The sequence below is a fragment of the Micromys minutus genome (genome assembly GCF_963924665.1).
Source record: "Micromys minutus genome assembly, chromosome: 1".
Classification (NCBI taxonomy): domain Eukaryota; kingdom Metazoa; phylum Chordata; class Mammalia; order Rodentia; family Muridae; genus Micromys; species Micromys minutus.
The window spans coordinates 214,497,028-214,519,626 of record NC_137969.1 but is presented as its reverse complement, the minus strand read 5'-3'; the positions used below and the strand labels follow the sequence as shown (position 1 = coordinate 214,519,626).

At 43.7% G+C, this 22,599-nt stretch overlaps 4 protein-coding genes across 5 annotated transcripts; 2 read left to right on the top strand and 2 right to left on the bottom strand.

Moving 5' to 3' along the window:
* Nucleotides 1–846: 846 nt before the first annotated feature.
* Nucleotides 847–2,914, bottom strand: MGAT2 (alpha-1,6-mannosyl-glycoprotein 2-beta-N-acetylglucosaminyltransferase). The gene has a single exon (XM_080917703.1). It carries the CDS (start codon nucleotides 2,497–2,499, stop codon nucleotides 1,171–1,173), a length of 1,329 nt encoding a protein of 442 aa, XP_080773829.1. The 5' UTR covers nucleotides 2,500–2,914; the 3' UTR covers nucleotides 847–1,170.
* A 179-nt stretch (nucleotides 2,915–3,093) lies between these two features.
* RPL36AL (ribosomal protein L36a like) lies at nucleotides 3,094–4,532 on the top strand. 2 transcript variants are annotated; one of them, XM_080936939.1, is made up of 2 exons: nucleotides 3,094–3,164; nucleotides 4,109–4,532. In XM_080936939.1, the coding sequence occupies exon 2, from the start codon at nucleotides 4,126–4,128 to the stop codon at nucleotides 4,444–4,446; it is 321 nt and encodes a 106-aa protein (XP_080793065.1). In that variant the 5' UTR covers nucleotides 3,094–3,164; nucleotides 4,109–4,125; the 3' UTR covers nucleotides 4,447–4,532. The 2 variants fall into 2 exon arrangements, with proteins under 2 accessions (XP_080793065.1, XP_080793066.1); XM_080936940.1 differs by lacking the exon at nucleotides 3,094–3,164 and adding an exon at nucleotides 3,851–3,976.
* A 4,490-nt stretch (nucleotides 4,533–9,022) lies between these two features.
* Nucleotides 9,023–16,049, bottom strand: LRR1 (leucine rich repeat protein 1; the record flags this gene model as incomplete). The annotated part of the gene is made up of 4 exons (XM_080925300.1): nucleotides 9,023–9,263; nucleotides 11,752–12,473; nucleotides 14,496–14,594; nucleotides 15,843–16,049. 4 exons carry the CDS (start codon nucleotides 16,047–16,049, stop codon nucleotides 9,023–9,025), a joined length of 1,269 nt encoding a protein of 422 aa, XP_080781426.1.
* A 4,922-nt stretch (nucleotides 16,050–20,971) lies between these two features.
* RPS29 (ribosomal protein S29) lies at nucleotides 20,972–22,378 on the top strand. The gene is made up of 3 exons (XM_080923551.1): nucleotides 20,972–21,110; nucleotides 21,335–21,434; nucleotides 22,275–22,378. The coding sequence occupies exons 1-3, from the start codon at nucleotides 21,049–21,051 to the stop codon at nucleotides 22,281–22,283; spliced, it is 171 nt and encodes a 56-aa protein (XP_080779677.1). The 5' UTR covers nucleotides 20,972–21,048; the 3' UTR covers nucleotides 22,284–22,378.
* Nucleotides 22,379–22,599: the final 221 nt, after the last annotated feature.

Here is a 22,599-nt window from a genome sequence, read left to right as displayed (position 1 = left end):
CAATAATTCTTGAGAATTTGGTTCAAATGATCAAGTTATCTTTACACAGAAATGAGTCCTCTATAATTTTAATATAATTATATCATGGAAAAGTAATGTAAAATATGGAGTAAGTCTAAAGATTGCTTCTTACTCCGTGTACCTTTAAAAATATCTCGGTCAGTTGGCACCAGTCCTGCTGTACCTTGGCAAAACTGAACTTTGTATCATTTCTGGCCTTCAAAAACAATGTAGGCAGTACTTCCCTTATGCAGCAGCTTTTATTGTTCATTATCTATGCTTGGCTAATTTGAAAGCCAAACAACTCCCTAAGAGAATGCACTGTCATGAACAGGCTTCATTTTAACCTTATACAAAGTATAGCTAGAAAATATTAAGATGTAATGCTTATTCTTAAACCTTAGAATGCCTTTACTGATACAAATGGAACATTTTAAAGCAAAATGATTCGGGAACTTTTTATGCAAAAATGAGTATTTTTATTTTGGCAGCACTAAAAAGAAAAAAGTCAAAACCACTGTATTTCTACATTGAGGTGAAAACATTGCTTAAACTTTCTTATTAATCAAATACATTCCAAAAGAAATCACGTAATATGGGAAGGTTGAAAGCACAGGCAAATCTTAACACAACAGCACAGGAATCAGTAATACTGAAAAGGACTCTTCCGACAGGGCGCTTAACTTAACTTCTGAGTTATTAAACCAGTCAAACAATTCCTAATAACTGTGTCAATAGTGAAACTGGGTCTGTCCCAGCAATACTCTAATGATTTCATTATAATACTTCTTACTTTTGACAGTTTTAAATAAATCTTGCTGTACTTAAAATAACTTTTGAAAGTGGAAAAGTATACAAAGTTTTAGATAAAAAGATTAACAGATGTGACTTAAAATTTCCCCCCTTTTTTATCAACAATCTAATCATTACCTTTAAGCAGACACAGACTGAATTTTAAAACCCAAGTTCCAAAAGAAAATTTCAGTTTGAAATTTTAATCAGTCATAACTGAAAAGGATTACTATGTATTTGGACACCTTTTACAAGAAGTTTTATGTATTAAAGCAGAAACCAGTTCCTATACCATTTATTCAATTGTATATCCCATTGAGACAAATATAAAAAATAGAAGACTGTCACTTTTGCTTTTGCAATTGTGAATTTTTTTTCTCACTGCAGTCTTCTATAACTTTTACAGAGTTCATGGTCCCTAATATCTCCCCACCCTCCATTTTTCCTAGGTGGGGAAACGGCTGCCATAGCAAATTTCTCACCGATAACTAGAGTTTCTGGAAACATGTACTGTTTGTTATTATTTAATAATGACTCAATTTGGGCACTCTGGGTGGATGGCCTACATGTTTTCTTGTGATGCATACCACAGTCTCCAGCATGAAAAATCCTAGGAGCCTGAGGAACTAAGACTTTCCAGATATTAGGAAGACAAGCTAGAGTCAAGTACTGAAGAGTCCAGTCCCAGTTATAATCATCGTAAGTACAGAAAGTGTCCGTGCACTCGATAAGCTTCTGATAGGCATCTCGGGTCAAGGCTAGCCCCATATTGTGCTCTGTCGATTTCCAAGTTTTCACATCTACTTTGTCAGCAATGTCATAGAAACTCCGAGGGGTGGTGTAGGTCCCTAGAGAGAGGACATCACACCCAGGACACTCCTGCTGCTTCAATTTCCGCATCTTTTTGAAGACATGGTAAAAGTCTGGGGCTAAGTAGTGGTCCTCTTCCAGGAAAAGTATAAGGCCAGTGTAATCTTGAAGAACTTTAACTCTTTCCCAAACAAAGTGCAGCTTCCACCACCAATGATGTTTGGTTTGCGAGAATTTGGCCTCTCTGTAATGGCCGAAGGAGTCAGGGTATTCCGCATTGATGCACCCCAACTTCAGAGCTGCATTCTTCGTTAGGTCTCTGGGGCAATCTCTGGGATCACTACCCGGAAACTCATTCGGGTACAGCTGAATGCTGAATGGAAAGAACACTTGCAGAACCGGGCAGAAATCCACCTTAGAGATCAGATTGTTGATCTCTGCGGACCAGAAGTCATGGCTAAAGATGACTAGGACTTCATGAATACCCTGGGCTTTTCGAAGAGAGTCTATCAGCAGCCTGAGGTATTCCGGCCTGTTATGCACCTGGACCACCAGCACCAGCTCCCCGGGACTCCAGGCGCCGTCATTATCGACATTCCTCAGCATCTGATCAAAGTTCAACTGGTACACCAGGGACCGGTACCGCAGCGTTAGGTTGTCCACCTCCGGCCGCGGGACCGCGGGAACCAGAGGAGCGGCCGATTCGTTAGAAACCCTGCGGATGCCTACGGACACGGCGAAATGGCCCGCACCCCGTAGGGGCTCCGAGTCCAGCAGCGGCGGGGCAAGGGCGTCGTTCTTCCTTTGTCGCCCATTGCTACTCCAGAGGACGAAGCCGCAGGCGGCCACCACGAGCGTCAGGATTAGCACCTTCCGTTTGTAGATGCGGAACCTCATGGTCTCCAGGGCCGGGAGCGCGGGCGCGGAAAGGAGCTGGCGGCCTCTGCTCGGAAGGGGCGGGCGGGCGGCGCCGTCGCCTTGGCCTGTAGCCCTAGGAACTTGGCCCCCGCGGCGGCCCTCGCTAACTCATCCCGGGCCCCGGCGTCCTGGGGCCCGAAGGCTCTCAACTGCCTCGCGCCGCCCGGGCTCCGCACATCCTCTCCGGCAGTTGCAGCTCAAGCAGCCGCCCCGCCGCTACGAGCCGCGGCTTAGCGTCGCCTCGGTTCTCTCCATTCAGCACCCGGGGTCCCGGAAGAAGGCCAGCCGCGGCCGCCACACCGTGGCTCCTTTACCTGCACTGCCCGTGGCCCTGTGTCTTCTGCGCGCTCATCCTTGCTCGCACGGCAGAACGCCGACACCGAACGCCGCAGCCTCGCCCCGCTCCGGCAGCGACCGCTCTGACAAGCCGCGACTGGCCTGCGAGCGCCGGGGGCCCTCCGGCCCACACCCTCCGCCCCGCCCCGCCGGCCGCTGGTTGGCGCTTCCCAGAAGCCTCCGGAGGAGGCCGCTGCTTATTGGTTCGTAGTCCCGTCGCTCAGGTTCAGTTCCGACTTCCGCTCCGCTCGTCCCTTTCCTGTTCGGCGCGTGCGGTTGAGGCAGGCATCGCTGCCGCCGGTGTCTCGGTAAGTCTGGAGCTGAGCAGTAGTTGGTTCCTTGGGGACCGCGGTTGCCTGGAGGCCGGGGCCGACCGAGCTCTTTGAGGCGTGGGAAAGAGGCAGGTGCTGCCCGTCGCGGCTTGAGGTCAGGCCGTGGCCCTTTCAGAAGAGACGCTCCAGCATGGCGGCTCCTGGGCCGGGAGGCGTGTTGGCTGTTAACGACACGTCAGCCTTCGGGCCCGCTGGCCGCTGACGGTGCTTTAGGAGTGGGTGCGGTAAAGCCAAAACAGACGTGGCTCGGGGGAAGGAACGAGGCCGGTTGTTGGAGAAACTACTATATTTCATTGTACGCCCACCATAGCTAGAAAACGGAGAGAACTGATGTGGGGTTGTTGGGGGGGAAAAAAAGCTCATCTCGACCCGGATGCCACTACGTTGTCCTTGCAGTGAGCCACAGTAAGTTGAACGCTGTGTTTGTTTTGTGGAGAACTGTATTGGCTACTCCAAATGTCTGATACTGTGGATTTTTCTTTGGAGACGACTTTTTTTATGATGCTCAGGCTAACCTCGAACTAACTATCTTCTGCCTCAGCCTCCCAGGACATACTCGATCAGGTCTGATTTTGTAACTGCTAGTTTTATGTCTCGCTTTATTTAAAAAAAAAAAAAAAAAAAACCAAGAAGAAGCAGCTACGGTTTTTTTTATAGGCTTGAAGTGGTGAGAATTGAACCCCCATGTTTAAGCACACTAGGCAAGTGCCACTCAGCTGCATGTCCTGCCCAGCCCCTGAGGCACTCAAACAGTTGTACACGTGCCTGGCCTTTTATTCATGTGGAAAGTGAGTACTTACTGGGCTTACACATTTTAGACCATTACTGTTTTTTATATATTCCTACAAATTATATCTGTTTAAAACTTTTGCGTTTTAAGATCCTTAATGCCTGAAATTTTATTACACTTTTCATCGCAGACACTTCTACTGCAAAGATGGTCAACGTACCTAAAACCCGAAGGACTTTCTGTAAGAAATGTGGCAAGCATCAGCCTCACAAAGTGACCCAGTATAAGAAGGGCAAGGATTCCCTGTATGCCCAAGGAAAGCGGCGCTACGATCGAAAGCAGAGTGGCTATGGTGGGCAGACGAAGCCGATTTTTCGAAAGAAGGCCAAAACCACAAAGAAGATTGTGCTCAGGCTTGAGTGTGTTGAGCCCAACTGCAGATCCAAGAGGATGCTGGCCATTAAGAGATGCAAGCATTTTGAACTGGGAGGCGACAAGAAGAGAAAGGGCCAAGTGATCCAGTTCTAAAACTTGTGTTCTCTGAGGAAAATACTGAAGCAGTAGAAAAATGACCTGCTAGAAAATAAAGTTATTGTTAATGATACTAAGCCTTATGTTTGGATTCTAAGTAGAATTGATGTTTAGGGGTTTATGTTTTCAAGGACATACTTTCGAGTCAGGATTATCTCTGCCTCCTAAGTATTAGGATTACAGAATTGCACCATATCCTATTTCTGTGGTGCTCAGTTGGATTGAACCCAGAGCTTCCTATATGCAAGGTATACACTGAGTGCCCTACAAGAAGACACAAGTACCCAATAGTTACAGAATAATGGGCACAAAACATGTGGTTATGTAATTCATTTCCCAGATCTGGTGGCAAAGATATCATTCCACTCAGAATGGCTTACCGACTAACATTTAATTGGTCACATCTTCCTTTAGGTATTTTAAGATTTGCTATGTAATTGTTCATTACATTTTCCATTTTCAGACTTGTGGAAGTTAGTTAACTTACCATGGACAATGTGTTCGGTAATTCAGGAAAACTCCATAAAAAACTGAGGACAAAATTTTAATCCAATCAAAGAATTACTCCTTGCTGGGTGGGGTAAAAATTAGGACTGGAGAGATGGCTTAGTAGCCCTGGCTGCTTTTTTTTTTTTAAACCTCCTATATGTATTGATTCTTTTCCTAGAAGTATATGTGTAAGGATATTGGGTTCCCTGGAACTGGAGTTAGACAGTTATGAGCTGCCATGTAGGTGCTGGGAATTGAACCTGGGTCCTCTGGAAGAAGAGCCAGTGCTTGTTACTGATACAAGCCATCTCTTCAGCCCATGGCTACTCTTTGAGTTACAGGGGATCTAACACCCTCTGCTGACACCAGGCATGCATGTGGAACAGACACTTAGACAAGATACCCATTTGAATATAATCCCTTCTGACTCAATGTTTTATCTCAAACCAACTCTTAAGTAGAGTTAAAGATAATGAGGAGAACAAGCTTTTTCATTGGTAGTGGTGCCAGGGATTAATTTAGGGTCCTGTATATACTAGGCAAGTCTACTATGGACCTATACCATCATTGCCTAATTAAATAAACTTTTGGGAGATGGGGTTTCTAGCTTTGGCAGTCTTGGAAGTATGTACAACTGGCTGGCCTCAGGCCTCCTTTAAGGTTTGCCACTATATTTGACCCTCTGAATAAAGTTCTAATAAAAGTGTTCTCTGGGGCTGGGGAGATGGCTCAGTGGTTAAGGCTGTTCTTCTAGAGGTCCTGAGTTCAATTCCCAGCAACCACATGGTGGCTCACAACCACCTGTAATGGAATCTGAAGCCCTCTTCTGGTGTGTAAATCTTTAAAAAAGAAAAAAGTTCTCTGCTGCTGGCCAGTGGTGGAGTACACCTTAAGCCTTTAATACCAGCACTTGGGAGGCAAAGGCAGGAATCCAAGGCCAGCCTAGTCTACAGAGTAAGTTCCAGGAGTGCTAAGGCTATACAGAAACTTGTCCTGAAAAACCAAGGGAAAAAAAAGTGTTCTAATGCTTGATACAAATGTTTGAATCTTTAGAAAACGAAAAATTTCAAATGATAAAATTTTAATAAAATATAGGTGAAATCTGTTTCCCCTTCAAGCTGAACAGCAACATACTAAACAGGGAGGGTTGTCTCCAGTAGCCTCCATTCCTCCAAACCAATTAGCTCTGGCCTACCTGGAACTCATGTAAACCAGGCTAGCCTCCAACTCAGAGATCTGCCTATCTCTGCCTCCCAAGTGGCAAAATAAAGTATGTATCATGGTTTGGGGGGATAGAATATTTAGTGACAAATACTCCCCACTAGATCCTCAAGGAATCCAATCAGTAAAACTAAGTTTCCACTTTCTCTTTCAAAAGTGGAAAAGGAAAAAAAAAAAAAAAAAAAAAAAAAAAAATATATATATATATATATATATATATATATATATACATAAAGGACATTCTGAAATTTATAAAAGCTAACCTAGTACTTGAGTATATGGAATGTCAGGAAAGCGTACTATTCTGAAACTACACTCTAAAATCACTCTATATTCTAAATCTGTAATTATGCACATAGATTATGTATCCCTAATTTGGAATGCTCGGGAGAAGTGGTGGATTTTTTTAGTTTTTACTTTTTTTTTCTTGCTTATTTGTGAGACAGGGTTTCTCTGTGTAGCCTTGGAACTCTATAGACCAGGCTGGCCTCAAACTTAAACCTCTACCTCCCAAGTGCTGGGATTAAGGCAAGAAGTGTGGGAATTGTGAGATTTCAGAAATTTTGAATGGAGACCAGAAGCGGGATTGGATCTCGTTACAGGCATTTTAAGCTGCCCAAGAAGAGTGCTGCCATCTGAACTCAGGTCCTCTGGAAGAGCACTATTAGTTCCTAACCACTAAACTTTTTGGCCTTTATAACATTAAAATTTAAACATTAGTGTGGGTGTTTACTTGAACATATTTCTGTGCACCATGTTTGTATTATTCCTGAGAACTTCAGAAGAGGGTTTCAGATTCCCTGGGACTGGAGTTACAGTTATTGCCTTGTGGTTGCCGTGATTGGGGGGTCTGCTGCAATAGCAACCAGTGCTCTTGTTTTTTTTTGTTGTTGGTTTTTTTTTAAAGACTTGTTTACTTATTTAATGTATGAGAGTACATTATAACTGTTTTCAGACACACCAGAAGGCAGCATGAGACCACATTACAGATGGTTAAGAGCTACCATGTGGTTGCTAGGAATTGAACTCAGGACCTCTGGAAGAGTAAGTATTCTTACCACTGAGCCATCTCTCCAGTCCTGGGCTTGAAATTGTTGCTGCTGCTACTATTTTGAGACAGGGTCTCCCTGGGTAGCTCTGGATGGTCTGGAACTCATTATGTAAAACAGGCTAGCCTCAACCTCAGAGATCCACCTACCTCTTCTTCCTGAGTACTGGGGATTAAAGATGTGTGTTATACCCAGCTCGCTTGAATTCTTGTCCAGTTCAGAGACAATGGGAACAGCTGGCAGGTTCAGATCCATGCTGGCATGCTGGCCTCTTCTAATGTTCAGCTATGTTGCCATCACTATAATTACAATGCTCGCCCCCCCCCCCCCGTCCCAATCTTTCTCAGAAGACAGCTGATGCCCAGAGAAGCCTGCATCCCTGCAGCCTTACTGGAGTTTCTGTAGAAGGGATGGATGAACCAGCCCATCACCAGTCGTGTAACAGTCTCCACTTTACTAAGGATGATTAGACTCCATAGAACAGTTCACAAGGCCCCAAGTACCCCACATATGCTCAACAGCAGACACCATCCAGAGCATTCAATTGTTGACTTTTTTCTGTGAAACCAGTGCTCTTATATTACATGTTTTAAGTTATTCTGCATGCCTGTGTGCAACTTGCAAGAATCTGTTCTCTCCTACCATGAGTACCAATGATTTACATGTTGTACTGGCTGGTTTTGTGTCAACTTGACACAAGCTGGAGTTATCACAGAGAAAGGAGGCTCAGCTGGGGAAATGCCTCCATGAGATCCAGCTGTAAGGCATTTTCTCAATTAGTGATCAAGGGGGAGGGCCCAGCCCATAGTGGGTGGTGCCATCCCTGGGCTGGTAGACCTGTGTTCTATAACAGAGCAGGCTGAGCAAACCATGGGAAGCAAGCCAGTGACATCCCTCCATGGCCTCTGCATCAGCTCCTGCTTCCTGACCTGCTTGAGTTCCAGTCCTGACTTCCTCTGGTGATGAACTGCAATGTGGAAGTGTAAGCTGAATAAACCCTTTCCTCCCCAACTTGCTTCTTGGTCATGATGTTTGTGCAGGAATAGAAACCCTGACTAAGACACATGTCATGCTTTGCAACAAGGACCCTTACCTACTGAGCCCAAGAACATTCTTAACACCTGTGTGATTAGGATTACGTATTTGATTTCACTTCATTAGAATTTAAGATGTAGGCCTGTGTGGTGGTGCACAAAGTAGATCTCTATAAATCAAGTTCCAGGGTAGTCAACAGAGAAACTTTCTCGAAAAAGCAAAACAACAAAACCCAAAGTAGCTCAAACACAAAGCTCTGGCTTTAATCCCTAGCACCACCAACCATGATGGATATGCGGTGCACATGCACATGGGCACACAGAATAACAGACTAACTACAGTGTATCCTAGATTCTTGAGGCAGAAACTAACCTTGCAATTATATGTTAACTTCACAATAAGATTTAAAGATCTATTTAGTGTTTTGCCTGCATATATAATATGCATGTGTGCCACATGCATGTCTGGTGTCCCTGGATTTCAGAAGAGGACATGGGATTCTGTAGCACTTGAGTACTTACAGTTGTGAGGTGTAACATGGATCCTCTGAAAGAGGGTATATGCTCTTAACTGCTGAACGATTGATTCACTCCCAAAACTAAATTCACTTTTAATTAAATTAAAATTCCAGAGTTAAATGGCTGAAAATGCTAACATGATATACATTTTCTTGCCATGCAAATATACAAAAAGCTTCCCTTTCTCTAATTTGTTACTGCTAATGCACAAATAAATACTCAACTGATATACAGCTAAAAACCTTTCTGTTATCACATTAATTACTTTAACATTTTAGAGGAATTTACAAAACAGGTTAGAGAACAAAAGTAAGAGATGACAGGAGCGTCCGTTCTACCCATATTATCTACTAAGACCACAGTGTGGGCAACAGTGTGTAGATTCATTGTAGTCGTTCCTTGAATGAAAGATTGTACGCAGAATCTTCCACAGACACAGGTTTTGGCAGTATCCAAATCATGGCAAAGATGGTAAGGAATTATATCAGGGCCATATGGAATTCTAATGGAGAAAAATATATATTGTTAAGAGATTGTTTTAATAAAGATGTATTTATTTATTTTATGAGTAAACTGTTGCTATCTTCAGATACACCAGAAGAAGGCATCAGATCCCATTACAGAAGGTTGTGAGCCACCATGTGGTCGCTGGGAATTGAACTCAGGACCTCTGGAAGAGCAGTCAGTGCTCTTAACCACTGAGCCATCTCTCCAGCCCCTTGTTATAAGATTTTTAATTCCATATATTTGGACAAGAATTAGAATATTGAAGTTGGGTGTGGTGGTGCACAGCCTTAGTCCCAGCACTTGGGAGACAGAGGCAGGCAGATCTACGTGGGCTGAGGTCAGCCTTGTCTACAAATTCAGTTCCAGGTTAGCCAGTGCTACACAGAGAAACCCTTTCTTAAAAAACAAAACAGGGGCTAGAGAGATGGCTCAGTGGTTACGGGCACTGTCTGTTCTTCCAGAGGTCCTGAGTTCAATTCCTGGCAACTACATGATGGCTCATGGCCATCTGTCATGGGATCTGATGCCTTCTTCTGGTGTGTCTGAGGATAGTTGTAGTGTACTCCTATACATAAGGTGGCTAAATCTTTTAAAAAAAGGAAAAACAAACAAACAAAACCCAAAATAATCAGAACACTGAGTTATAATGAAACAAGAATAAAGAAGATCTTAAATTCAAGGCCTGACTGGGCAGAGGATACTTTTATGGAAGGGTACTTTTAGCCTAAGGTTCAGTCTTCAGTTTAAAAAAAAAAGAAGTGGGTATGGTAATGTGCAGATGAACCCCAGGCAGGAAGATTGCAAGTTTGGGGCCAACCTGAACTACATAGTAAAGTTTGTCTGCGGTAGGTGCTAGGGGGTAAAGCTCAGCAGGTAAAGTCCTTGTAGAGTAAGCTCGAGGATCTGAGTTTGATCCACAGGGTCCACACACAATCTCAGTACAGTGTGGCACTTGTAATCTCAAGATGGAAAAGATGGAAACAGGTAGATTCCAGGCTCCCTGGTTGGCCAGCCTAGTCTACTTGATGAGTTCAGGATAAAAGGAGACCATCTAAAAAAATAAGGATGGCCCTTAGGGAATGATTCTTGAGGCTGGTGTTTGATGCTTGAATCATACTTGAGTGAGCATAAATACACATACACTCTTTTCTTTAAAATACATCTTTCTAGTATTTTGTAGGTACTCAATAGTCCTAATGCCATTCTATTGCTGTGTCAAAGAGCAACTCTGGAAGAAAGGTTTCTTTTATGTTATACTTCTGGGTCACAGTCAAATCAGTAAGGGAAAGAAATCAGGTAGGAACCCAAGCCAGAGCTTGAAGCAGAAACCACAGAGGAACACACTCAGAGTGTGTGCTGACTCACTCAGAGGCTAGCTCAGGCTAATAATGTTCAGCCAGCCTATTTATATAGCCTAGACTACCTGCACTGAGACAGGAGAACCCACATTGGGTTGGGCCCTCCAGCGTCAACTGCTAATCAAGACATCCCTTCACAGACAGTGCCACAGACCAACCTGATAAAACAATTACTCAACTGACACTTCTCAGGCAATTCTAGACTGTCGAGTTGACAGTTGATGCTAATAGGCCAGCTCACTTACTAGCTTCCATATCTATATGAAATAAACTTAAACAACAAACAAACACAAATGCAAAAACCTAGCAAATAAACAAAACCAAGGCAATGTAGTTCACTCTCACAAACTGTTCAGAGCTAAGAGCAACAGAACCAGCAGTTACAAAGTCCTTCATGTGCAAAATGTTTTGGTATAATATTAGCTCATTTAGCCTCAAAATTCTGTAAAAGTATTATCCCAATTTCTGATGAGATTAAGAGGTTAACTAACATGCTAAAGTCATATAAATGGGTAAAGCCAGTCTGGCTTGACAGACCACACTTCAGCATTGTGCCAGACTGGAATCAAACTTCTCTGTGCATTAGGATCACACAGAGATCTAATTAAAAACAGTTGATCCCAGTCTTTTTTTTTTTCTCCCAGAACTGGATCTTTTTATGTAGCCTTGGCTGTCCTGGAACTAGATCTGCAGACCAGGCTACGTTTGAACTCAAGAGATCTATCTGCCTCTGCCTCCAAAGTGCTGGGATAAAGGTATATGTTACCACCACCCAGCCATGTCCCCATTCTTAAAAGTCCCTGTAGCAAGGGTCAGGCTATGCACATTAGGAGTTATTAAGATTGACTGTTGGGCTAGGTGAGATGGCTCACTGGGTAAAGGTGCTGTGGCCAAGCCTGATGACCTGAGTTTGATCCCTGGAACCAACATAGTGGAAGTAAAGAACCTACTCCCACAAGTTGTCCTCTGACCTTGTCCAAATGCTGTGGTATTGTAAATGCCCCCACTACTCCCTGTTTTTACCAAATACCTAAAAAATTAAATGCCAAAAAAGACTATTACTTCGAGTTTCACCAGAATATTAGGATGCTATTCAAATTCCATATTTCATGACTGAAGTCTTACCTATAGGATAGCACGGCTCGTATACAAGATTCTAGTAAAGTTAATGGTACTTGAAGCTTTATAATTGGAAGGTCTTCTGGTTTCTCAAAAGTATTCCCAAAAAGGTCCAAGTACTCCAGGGATAACATTTTAAACTCACAAGGTAGATTTCTAAGTTTGTTTCGAGCTGCTGATAGAAAACGAAGGTTTGTTAGTTGTCCTATCTTGAAAGGAAGGTGAATCAGCTGATTATCGCTAAGGTTTAAGTTGGTAAGTCCCCGGAATTGACAAAACTGCACAGGGAGTGCTTTAATTCTGTTCTTGCTGAGATCCAGACTCTGAAGTGACTTCTGGAGTGTGGATTCACACAACGACACACTAAATGACTCCAGCTGATTGTCATTAAGGTTAAACTCTTGAAGGTGGGTGAGGTCTCCAATTGTGGCTGGAAGCTTTTTTATACAGTTGTGGCTCAGGTCTAACTTGGTAAGATTTTTTAAGCACAGCATACGCATATCAATTCGGGCAAGCCCACAGTGAGAAGCCTGAAGATGTTCCAGAGAATATGGAAAGTTTTTGCTTAGAGGATAATCCCTTTTGGATGTGATAACCATTTTGGTTTTAAAATTTTCAAATTCTGAAGTCTTCACTGGTTTTAGTGTTGAAAGTGGTGTGTTGACGTCACAGCCTTTATGAGCCAGTCTCATAGCTGAAAGGAATGTCTTTAAATTGCCAGGATTGGCCTGAATAAATAAAAACAAGTTATACAATTATAAGTCCCATTTTAAATACTTGATGCTTGCTACTTCTTTCCTTAAAGCCCTATAGCTTCATAAATAGGTTATCTAATCAGTTTTGAAATGGACTTATAAAAATATTTTAGTGTTTGGTCTAAATTTTAACTTTGAAAGACTTGGGGGGTAGTGAGAGGGCTGGTGGGTAAAGGTGTTTATTGTTAAACATGGCAGCCTGAGTTTAATCCCTAAAACCTACAGAGAGGAAGAAGAGAACCAAATCTGCAGATTTCCCTCAGACCTCCACCCATGTACAGACACACGTGCATGCACGCACGCACGCACGCACGCACGCACGCACGAACGCACGCACACACACAGAATAAGGTTAGGGTGGAACTGGTATGCAGGTCAACAATTAAGAACACTTGTTATTCTTGCCAACAACCCAGGGTCAGGTCCCAGCACCCATCTTAGGCTGCTGACAACTGTCTGTTTTTCTCTGCCTACAGATCAGAGGTAAAGTCTCAGATACTGTACCAACACAGGTCCTTGCTGCCATTCTCCTTGCTACCATGATAATGGACTATCCTCTGAAACTGTAAGGGAGCCTCCAACTAAATGCTTCTTTTATAAAAGTTGCCTCAATCATGGTATCTTTTAACACAAATAGAACAGTGACCAAGACACACATAAAAATATGCATTATTAATAATAACAACAAAATTTAAAATAAAGTTAAAAGAAAATAAAATAAAAGAAAAAGAAAAAAGAATAATAACAAAAGCCAGATACTGGAAAGGTACATGTGGTGGCTCAGGCCTGTCTGTCTTCCCAGCACTAGAGAAGTTGAGGCAGGATTGCTGTCAGTTTTAAGTTAGTATGGTCTCAGAGCCTATCTTGAACAAAACAGACACCTGCAAGAATCTGTCTCTAACTGCAGGTCTCAGTTCAGGGTCTGCCAGATGGCTCTGGACCAAAAGGCTGAAGACAGATGCTCCAACATTATAAGAAATTAGGCGACTGACCAGGTAATCAGCAGTCTCTATAATTTGTTTAAGTTTTGGAAGCTATGTTTTTATGCTTCCTAATATATTCAGGTAATATTTAATTTGTTCTTGGATTTCTAACTGGGTTGAAGACTATTTATAGTCTTATAAGCAAACTTAAGTTGTTTAGCATTAAGAGATATGACATAGAGTTGAAAGCATGGTTTTCAGATGGTGGTACTGGCTGAAATCAACATAATTCAGGTATAGAATTTTAAGTTCTTTAGTTAGGAGTTTAGGTGGAGTACTTTATCTACTTGACAAATACGATGGACTGGATGTTAATTTACATAATTGTATGGGTATGCTCAATTTATGCCTGTGCAAGAGAACTTTTTTTATTTGCACAGAAAAGGTGAGGTATTGGGGATTGGTTCTAATGCTTTGATTCAACTGTCCAAATGCTGAAGATCCTTGTCCCCAGTTGGCTTTTGATTGATTAATAAAGATGCCAACAGTCAATGGCTGGGCAAAGGGAGACAGGCCAGGACCCTTAGAGTAGCAAGAGCTGAGAACTGGGAAAAGGAGACAGAGAACCGCCATGGGATGCAGGAGCTACAGGAGAGAAAGCCAACCAGTCATGTGAGAATCTGGGAGGTGGGTTTTTCTGATTGGGCCTAGGGTAGCAGGGGAACGTTTAGGAGTGCCCAACCTTTGAGGTAGCCAAGGCATTTAAAAATTAACTGGTGTGTATGTGTGCATGTCTTCCATTCTTGAGTCTAGATAGCTCCTGGGCAAGTGCACTCATGTAGCCTGCTGGGACCAGAGTGGTACAGGTTATCAAGATGTTTTAACAGCCAAACAATCTCTGTTTCTGGATACAGTCTTCCTGTGTATCCCTGAATGGCCAAGAACTTGACATGTACATTACACCAGTCTTGGGCTTACAAAAAATCCTGCCTTTGCTTTTGGAGTGCTGGGATCACAGCATTTGGTACTGCGCCTGGTTTGCATATTTCTGCTACTATTTCCAATGTCCTACCTTACTCAGACAGATGTCCACAGGAGGCTTCTTTAACCGGACAGTGGCTTTCCCCTCATGCACAAATTTGGTGAAGAGCTGCTCAATGTTCTCTCTTAGCTAATGAAAAGTGAAAAGAGAAGGGATTGGGGGACACAAAAGGAGAATTACTACCCAATAATACTGACAGAAGAATGCGCCAGTCGTCTTCCAGGTTTTAGTTCAGTTTTTAGTTCCATGTCTAAGTGTTTTAAGGAATTCTTGTTTTTTTTTAAGCAGCTGAATATTACAGCTCACAGCCAGCTGACACTGGGCATTACTGCTGAGTGACTTCCTTCATTTCTAGAGAATGTTTCCCTCTCTTCCAACCTAACTACATGGCTATGGTCACAAGAGCCAGCAGTAGTTCTCACCTTCAGAGTCGCAGTCCCTGGTCCAAGTGAGTAAGCCTTCTGCTAGATTATATGCAAGCTCCATGAGAGCAGAAAGCTTGTCTTGTTACTATGGTAACCTCTGAACTAGATCGACGACAGACATAACTGATGCTCAAAACTTTTCGTAACAGATGTGCTTGCTTTAGACTTCAACAACTCTTTACGGAGAGGCTGTTATGTACCAGGCACCACAATGAGAATGTGGAGCAGTGTTTAGTAAGAATGGCATGCTGACAACAGGTATTGAGTTGACAGTCTGAGGGAGGTCCTCCTTACCACTACTCTCTAACATGCACAAGGTCCTGGGGGTTCAATCCCCAGCACTCAAAAATTAAATGAATGAATAAAAATAAGTAATTTGCATAAGACAATACTTTCTTCCCTCAAGTAAATATTCGTTGTGAATTACATAAAAGGGAAAGAATCCTAGAAAACATAAAATTCGCTAAAAAAAACGATTCAGGGGGATGAATCATTTCCTCATCTCCATTCATAGTAGACACAAAGACATCTTGTTTTGGCCAAAAAAGCAGTACGTGGTAATGGAGGAAAACGGATTTTATAAATTTTGCTTTCAAACTTCGGGTTCAGTTACGGATAGACTAGACTCGAGTTTGCCACCAGTATTACAGGCACAAACAATCTCTGGACCTAAGTCGGGTCAAGCATTTTCCAAACAACGTACGGGATATATGTGGCAAACCTCTTTAACAACAATGTCAAGATTTAGCCCAAACTAGTTTGGATAGTATTCATTGTTACATGCACTTTCTATGTGCTGGAGATTTAACCAAGAGCCTCATAGAGCTCCTCTGCGGCAGTGTCAGAGGTTTGTACACGGGCGGGATAGCAATCTACCATCTCACGCCCCCAGAAGCCAGTAGCTGAATTAAGGAGTGTGTGGGTGATCAAGGCGCCGCGGACGGGTACCTACCTGGTAGCGGGTTCCTTGCTTGTCCTTCATGGTGGAGACCAGCAGGCAGGCGTGGCCGCCGGGCTCTGTCCTTGCCCCAGGCTGCAGCTCATTCTTGCCCGGGGACTGGCAGAGGCTCACCACCGCTCGCACGCCCTTGCCTCGGCTCTTGAGCCCTAAAGTTGGCAAATGACAGCTACGGACCTCAACTTCGCAGGGCAGCCTCATCCTGCAGGTAGCTGGCCTCTCCGCCCGTCAGGCTTTAAAACTTGGCGCTTCCTGCCCGTCAGGGCCCCCGGGGTCCTCGCATTGGAGCTGTCCGAGGCGCGCCTGAACTCACTGGCTTTATGGCTTCTCAAAGTTCTACTCCAAATTCCCCGTAGGATGGTGGAGTTCCAATATTTTAGCATTATTGAACGTTTAGTGACCAAACCTCTGCGTGCTCGGAGCGCACGGAGGACCCTCCTTCTGTCTTTGGACAGGCGACCGCTGAGGGCACCAGGCTCTTAGCTGCGGTCGTGGTGGGTGCGGTTGCGCTGCAGGTCCCAGGGTTCCGGCGTTGTTTGGACTAGCCGACCCGGGATAGGGATACCTGCAAGTCAACTGTCCCCTTGTCTATAGAGACAGACGCCTGCGAGGAAGTACTCTCCCCAGGCACCATTGCAAGTCAGAGCGGAGCTTTAAGTGACAGTACGGGGCGAGGCCATTCCTGTTGAGCAAGCTTTACTTTGCAGCCATAGTCGGCCTTGGAAAGACGGTCGAGACTCACGTTCACTCCTCATTTCTTTTATTTACCTAGCCCGTGGGGTGGGAGATACCCAGCCCCCCCCCCCCCGACCTGTCCTCTCAGAGTAGGAGAGCGGGGGGGGGGGGGGGTTGAGAGGACTGTGGAAGGGGGTGAGCGGGATGTAAAGCGAGTAAGTGAAAAAATTAATTTTAAGAAGCACTGCACAAATCGGGCTGTCTTACCTTCAGTGTCTTGGGTATCAAGTAAAAGCTGCAAAATTGCTCAGCGACACATTTATTTATTTGTTTGTTTATTTATTTACTGAGCTCGGGCTAGGGACACACTTACTCTCTAAGTGAAGTGGTGCATTAGAAACCCCTTTTGCCTTATCCTGGTGGTGGCCTTGTAGTAAAACAGTTCATTTAAGTTGCACATTTTAAATCGTGAAATGATGTTCAGAAATACCAATTTTCAATTTAACCGTGGCAAAATTACGATTTAGCCTTAAACGAACATCCCTGATTACATACAGCATGCTGAATTGTGTACGAATTGGTTTCATGTTCTCAAAACCACACAAATTCAGGAGCTAGGCAAAGATAATAAATTGACACCTGACTACTACACTGTGGTCAGGCAGAGATCGGCAGCTCTTGCCCGCTGGAGCTTCGTGTAACAAATGGAGCATGCCCAGTTGGCTGAAAAAGACCGGAAGGCCTTCTGGGCTTCATGGACCTAACAGAACAAGTGCTGGAAAAGCCCTGTGGTAAAAATTTCGGAGAGACCCTTGGCTATGTAAAAGGCCCAGGGAACCTCGTGTGCCTTTAAAAAAAAAAACACAAAATTAGGGCTGGAGAAATGGCTCAGAGGTTAAAGAGCACTGGCTGCTCTGCCAGAGGTCTAATTCTCAGCACCCACATGGTGGCTCATAACCACCTGTAATGAGACCTGGTGTCCTCTTCTAGGCTGCAGGCATACACGCAGGTAGAACGCTGTGTACCTAAATACACCATCCCTTTCCCCACACAAATAGTATAAGAATATTTTTTCATTTTAATTCTAGGTGTAGGGATATGGGGCTGTTCCCGATTATCTCGAAGAGCCATGGTTTCACCAGCTATGGATAGTTTCTGTGATTATGTAACATTTGGAATTCTGGGAACTTTTCAGAGCGTATGTAAATGCTAGAGCCCCGAGAGGCGGGGTGGGTGGTTGTTGGTCATTCAGGGGGTGTTGGTTGTAGTTTGTTAGTAGTGGTGCTCAAATAAGAAACAAGAAAGAAATTAGATTCAGAGCTCTCTGTGTGTCTCTCTCCCTCCTTCTCTCTTCCTTCCACCTTCCCTCTCCTTCCTCCTTCTTTCTCTCCTATCTAGTGATAGGGAGTGAAAGCCAGGAGATAAAGGGTGGGAAAAAGAAGAACCCTCAAAGTAGCAAAGCAAAAGACCTGATACACACTCCCATTCTCGGGAGTGCTCTCTCTCTTGAAATAAATTGTGTTTATCTTTATTTTCAACTATGTGTTCCATGGGGCAGTCCTTTCTCTTGGAACACGAGCTTCTTAAGCGCTAATATACCGAGCTGTGGTTATTTATGCTTGTCTTAACCTCTAGACCACACGCTTCCTGGGTTCTGAGTTATTAGTGTTATCTACAAGACATAGGAAAGCATATTTGCAAAAGGGTAAATCAACAGCACATGTAGATAGGTTACTTAAATTATAGGAATGCATGCTATTTGTTTAACAAACAGAGCAGGCTCATCTTAAATCCACACTTAATCTTAGTCAGAAGGCTGAGAAGCAATCATCTTAAACCCATATTCCTTGAGTAAGTAGATAGCCATTTGGTCTCTATTCTGATTCATTCTCCCTCTACCTTGGAGGCAGGGCAGAAAAGTAAGCTTTAAATGGATTCAAGTTTTAGAATCAAACGTGAAAAGATAAAAGCATCACTGGGAAATATTTTCTTTTAAATAACAACAACTACCACCAAAAGAAAAAACAGTGAAAGGAATTGGGAATTTCATCTAGGTATTTGGGGCAGCTGGACAAGTAATCTACCATTAAGCCATGTCTCTAGTGAATCTATTACTTTCCTAAGGATTCTCCCTCACACACATGCACACAAACACAACACACAAACCTTAAAGCAGTAATTTAAGAAATAGAAAAAAAATTACATAAACTTAAAAATTTCCACATGGCTAGCAAGATATCTCAAAAAGTAAATAGTGACACTTATATCTTGGGGATAATGAACAGCTGTCTAATTAGACATGAGGCCCATAGGGGAAATCCTGCCTATTGCTGGAAACTTAGCCAATTAATTACCCTTGGCTAGTGAGGTCCTGGGTATTAGAGCAGAACCAACTACCACCACCTTCCTAAACTAGTATCATTCCTAACTTCATTCCAAATGCTTGGCTGCATACCAAAGACAAGCTTAACTACCACCCTCCACCAGAGCTGCTCCTCTAGGCAGCCGATGGACTGTTACAGAAAGCCAAAGCTGGACAAAAGGAAGAGATCAACATGCTGTGGGAATGCATGTCCAGCCCCAACCAACACATTTCAGCACAACCTCAACACAACCCCCACACCCCAGGCTCTGGGAGCATCTCAGATTGTAAGGGCCGGAGGACAAATACATCTGCTTCCAGGAAAACCCCCACCAGTGAAACAGAAACCCTGTGCATCTAAACAATAGCAAGAGCAGTTGAAGTGCCACTGGGAATGGCAGAAATCTCACAACGGCACTGCTAGAGGAAATGAAAGACTGTTGAGAGAGCCTTCCTCAGGCCTGAGCCTCTAAATGGTCCTTAAGTGGCCTGCCCTGAAAACATGCACATATAGGCAACCATAAGTGGATCCAGCAAGTTGTATTTGTTTATTTAAATGTGTATGTGTGGTGAGCTCTTGGTGTCGCTTCAAGGATCTCAGCAAGAATATTTGACATTGGGCTAGGACAAGAAAGTAGGCTCAACAACAACAACAACAAATAGAACTGTAATTGGAAGGGTTGAGAATCCCGTGTGTTTGTGTGTGCTTCTGTGTGTGTTTGTGTAAAACACTAGATTCAAAGAATTTGACAACAGAAATTAAATTACATCTGGTCTTTAAATATGTGACTCTTTCATTATAAAATAATGGTTAAGGGCTGTCTACCAAAATCCCAAAGTAGCATACTTTTCCCATAAGTTCTCATTAGAGGTCGTCTGCAAAGGGCCTTTTTTTCTTAATTGTTGTATTCTGTGCTACATCCTATATCTAGCTAAAATTTTCATTTCATGGGGTAGGGCTTTGTGCAGTTTTAGGTTACTTTTGTGGAAGCATAACGTCTAGCTTTTATTTTTTGTTAGAAACTTGCATTGTGAAATTTGTTGTTAGTTGCTCTGTTATCAAATTAGCTAATGAAAGCAACCTTTATTTCACGTTCTTTTCCTCAGATTCAACCACCTGAACTGCTCTTGATGACACAAGCTAGGCCAGTCCTGGACGACGAAGCATTAGAACAGGGAGAGTCAGACAATTATGGGCAAAATACCGAGTTCTGGGCCTGTCTTGCCTATACAGAAAGACTGTTACAAAAACAAATAAAAAATAAATTTAACCAACTACATTTAGGTATCTAATATATTACCGAGTACTCACATATACTTAAGATCTTATTCCCCACCCCATGGAAGGATGGAGAGGAAAGTATCAGGTTAAAAGATTAAAAACCTGTTATAAACAAGAGGAAAAGAAACCCCTATCGTTGATGACTACTCATTGCACTTGATTTAAGTTGTCCTATAATTTCACACCAGTAGGTGTCAGTACCGAGCGAAGGTAAAAATCGTATTTCTAAGTGAGCGTTTGGGTTAAAAGAAAAGGTAAAAGATTACGGTTGGACTGTCTTGTATGCGAAAAGGGTGAATTAAAAGGAAAAATAAGAATAGATAGAATTAATAACGTAAGTGTCCAAAAGAGACGGGGTCTCGCTATGTTGCCCAGGCTGGAGTGCAGTGGCTATTCACAGGCGCGATCCCACTACTGATCAGCACGGGAGTTTTGACCTGCTCCGTTTCCGACCTGGGCCGGTTCACCCCTCCTTAGGCAACCTGGTGGTCCCCCGCTCCCGGGAGGTCACCATATTGATGCCGAACTTAGTGCGGACACCCGATCGGCATAGCGCACTACAGCCCAGAACTCCTGGACTCAAGCGATCCTCCTGTCTCAGCCTCCCGAGTAGCTGGGACTACAGGCGTGCGCCACCGCGCCCGGCGGTCGGCGAGGGCGGCGGGGAGATACTAGAGCTTCGGCGGCCCGTGACGTCACCTACTGTGCCCGCCCGGCCAGCCTTAGAAATGTCACTCAAAGCACACGGACCAATGTTGTCGCACTACGCACACGTCACGTTTCAGCGTTGTATTCTGGGTAAAGCGTGGCTCCAAAAACTTTGAAGAGCGCACGCGTCAGCCTGCTCGTTCCTTTTTCCTCGTTGCGCGTCTGAAGGCAAGATGGGTCACCAGCAGCTCTACTGGAGTCACCCGCGGAAGTTCGGCCAGGGCTCTCGCTCTTGGTAAGAAGCCGGTTATGGAGATCGCGGTTAGTGGGAAGGGCCACTGTTGGTGGCGGGGTACTCGAAACTCAAGGTCCGCGAGGGGCGCGCAGGGCGCTCGGAGCCGCCGTCGCCATTACGGGCTTGTGCTAGGCCGAGCGGGCCCTGCTGCGGGCGGTGGTGCGAGTTGAGAAGTGCTGTGACCTTATGCATCAACGCCATCTCCTTTTTCTTCCTCCTTCCAGCCGCGTCTGCTCTAACCGCCACGGCCTGATCCGTAAATACGGACTGAACATGTGCCGTCAGTGCTTCCGGCAGTACGCGAAGGACATAGGCTTCATCAAGGTACGCGCGGGCGGGAGCGAGAAGAGCGAGTCCACACAGAGGACGGTTTAAACAGTTCCAGAAGGGAAGGGTGAAGGATTTAATGCCATCCCAAACTTAGGTGTCAGATTGTTGAAATTGTTCTAACTTGTAGGATATAGAACAGTTTCTACACAGGAGCTGAATCTTTTCTAACCGAGTACCTGTCTTAAATTTCTGGCCGGGAAGAGCTCATACTGGGAAGAGCCTTAGGTTTCAGACCCTGTAAACACTTAATAACCCTGCTTGAAGTTTCAAGTCTTATTAATTCTTCAGAACTCACTTTTAAATAAAATTCGCCTGCTTTTTATTTACCAGTTTTTTGTTTATATGTGCTGTCGAAGTGAGCACTGTTTTTGTTTTTTTTAAACGGGGCTTTTATGTATCCCAGGCTGTCCTAAATTTTCTGGGATTAAAGGTGTACATCACACCCAGATGCAGGACCAATTTAAAATAAGCTTGTGTTTAGTGGACCTACATGTTATTTTTACACTGCTCTCTGAGGTGTAGCAGATTTTTAAGCTCAGACTTCCATCATTGATCGAAATAACCGCTGTAAGCCTAGTGCTAAAGTTTGAAGATTTGAATGATTCATTTTCAGTGTGTCAAGGTTGGAGAATGGTTCCTCCCTGTAGTCCCAAGTTTTTTTCCAGTTAAGATGAACTGTAAAAACTTGTACTTGGTAACTCTACAGAATACATGACATGGTTAACATCATTTTGTGTGGTATTATATTGGGAAATAATTCTTAGAGGGAACCAGTTAAAATTCCAGAATCACACTCTTTAAGTAATGAGTTTGCCTGTGTGCTTTCTTTTGCAGTTGGACTAAGCCACCTTGAATGGATTATTCGACTGACTGCCTACCCAGTGAAACCGGATCATGCTAGTCTTTGTGCACAAAGAATAAAAAAGTGAAGACTTTAATTCCTCTGTGTGTGTTTCTTTGTTGTTGTTTTGGTTTTTTTTGGGGTTTTTTTTTGTTTTTTTTTTAGAAAAAGGGAGGAAAGATCTGGTTGGATTCAGGAAGCCTTACTCTTTATGTCTGTTGGAAGTGTAGGGCTGGGTTTATTGCGCTCTAACCCAGCTTCAGAGTAAGAGGCTGAGGCAAAAATGAATTTGAGGCAAGAGGAAATGGAACCAAGACA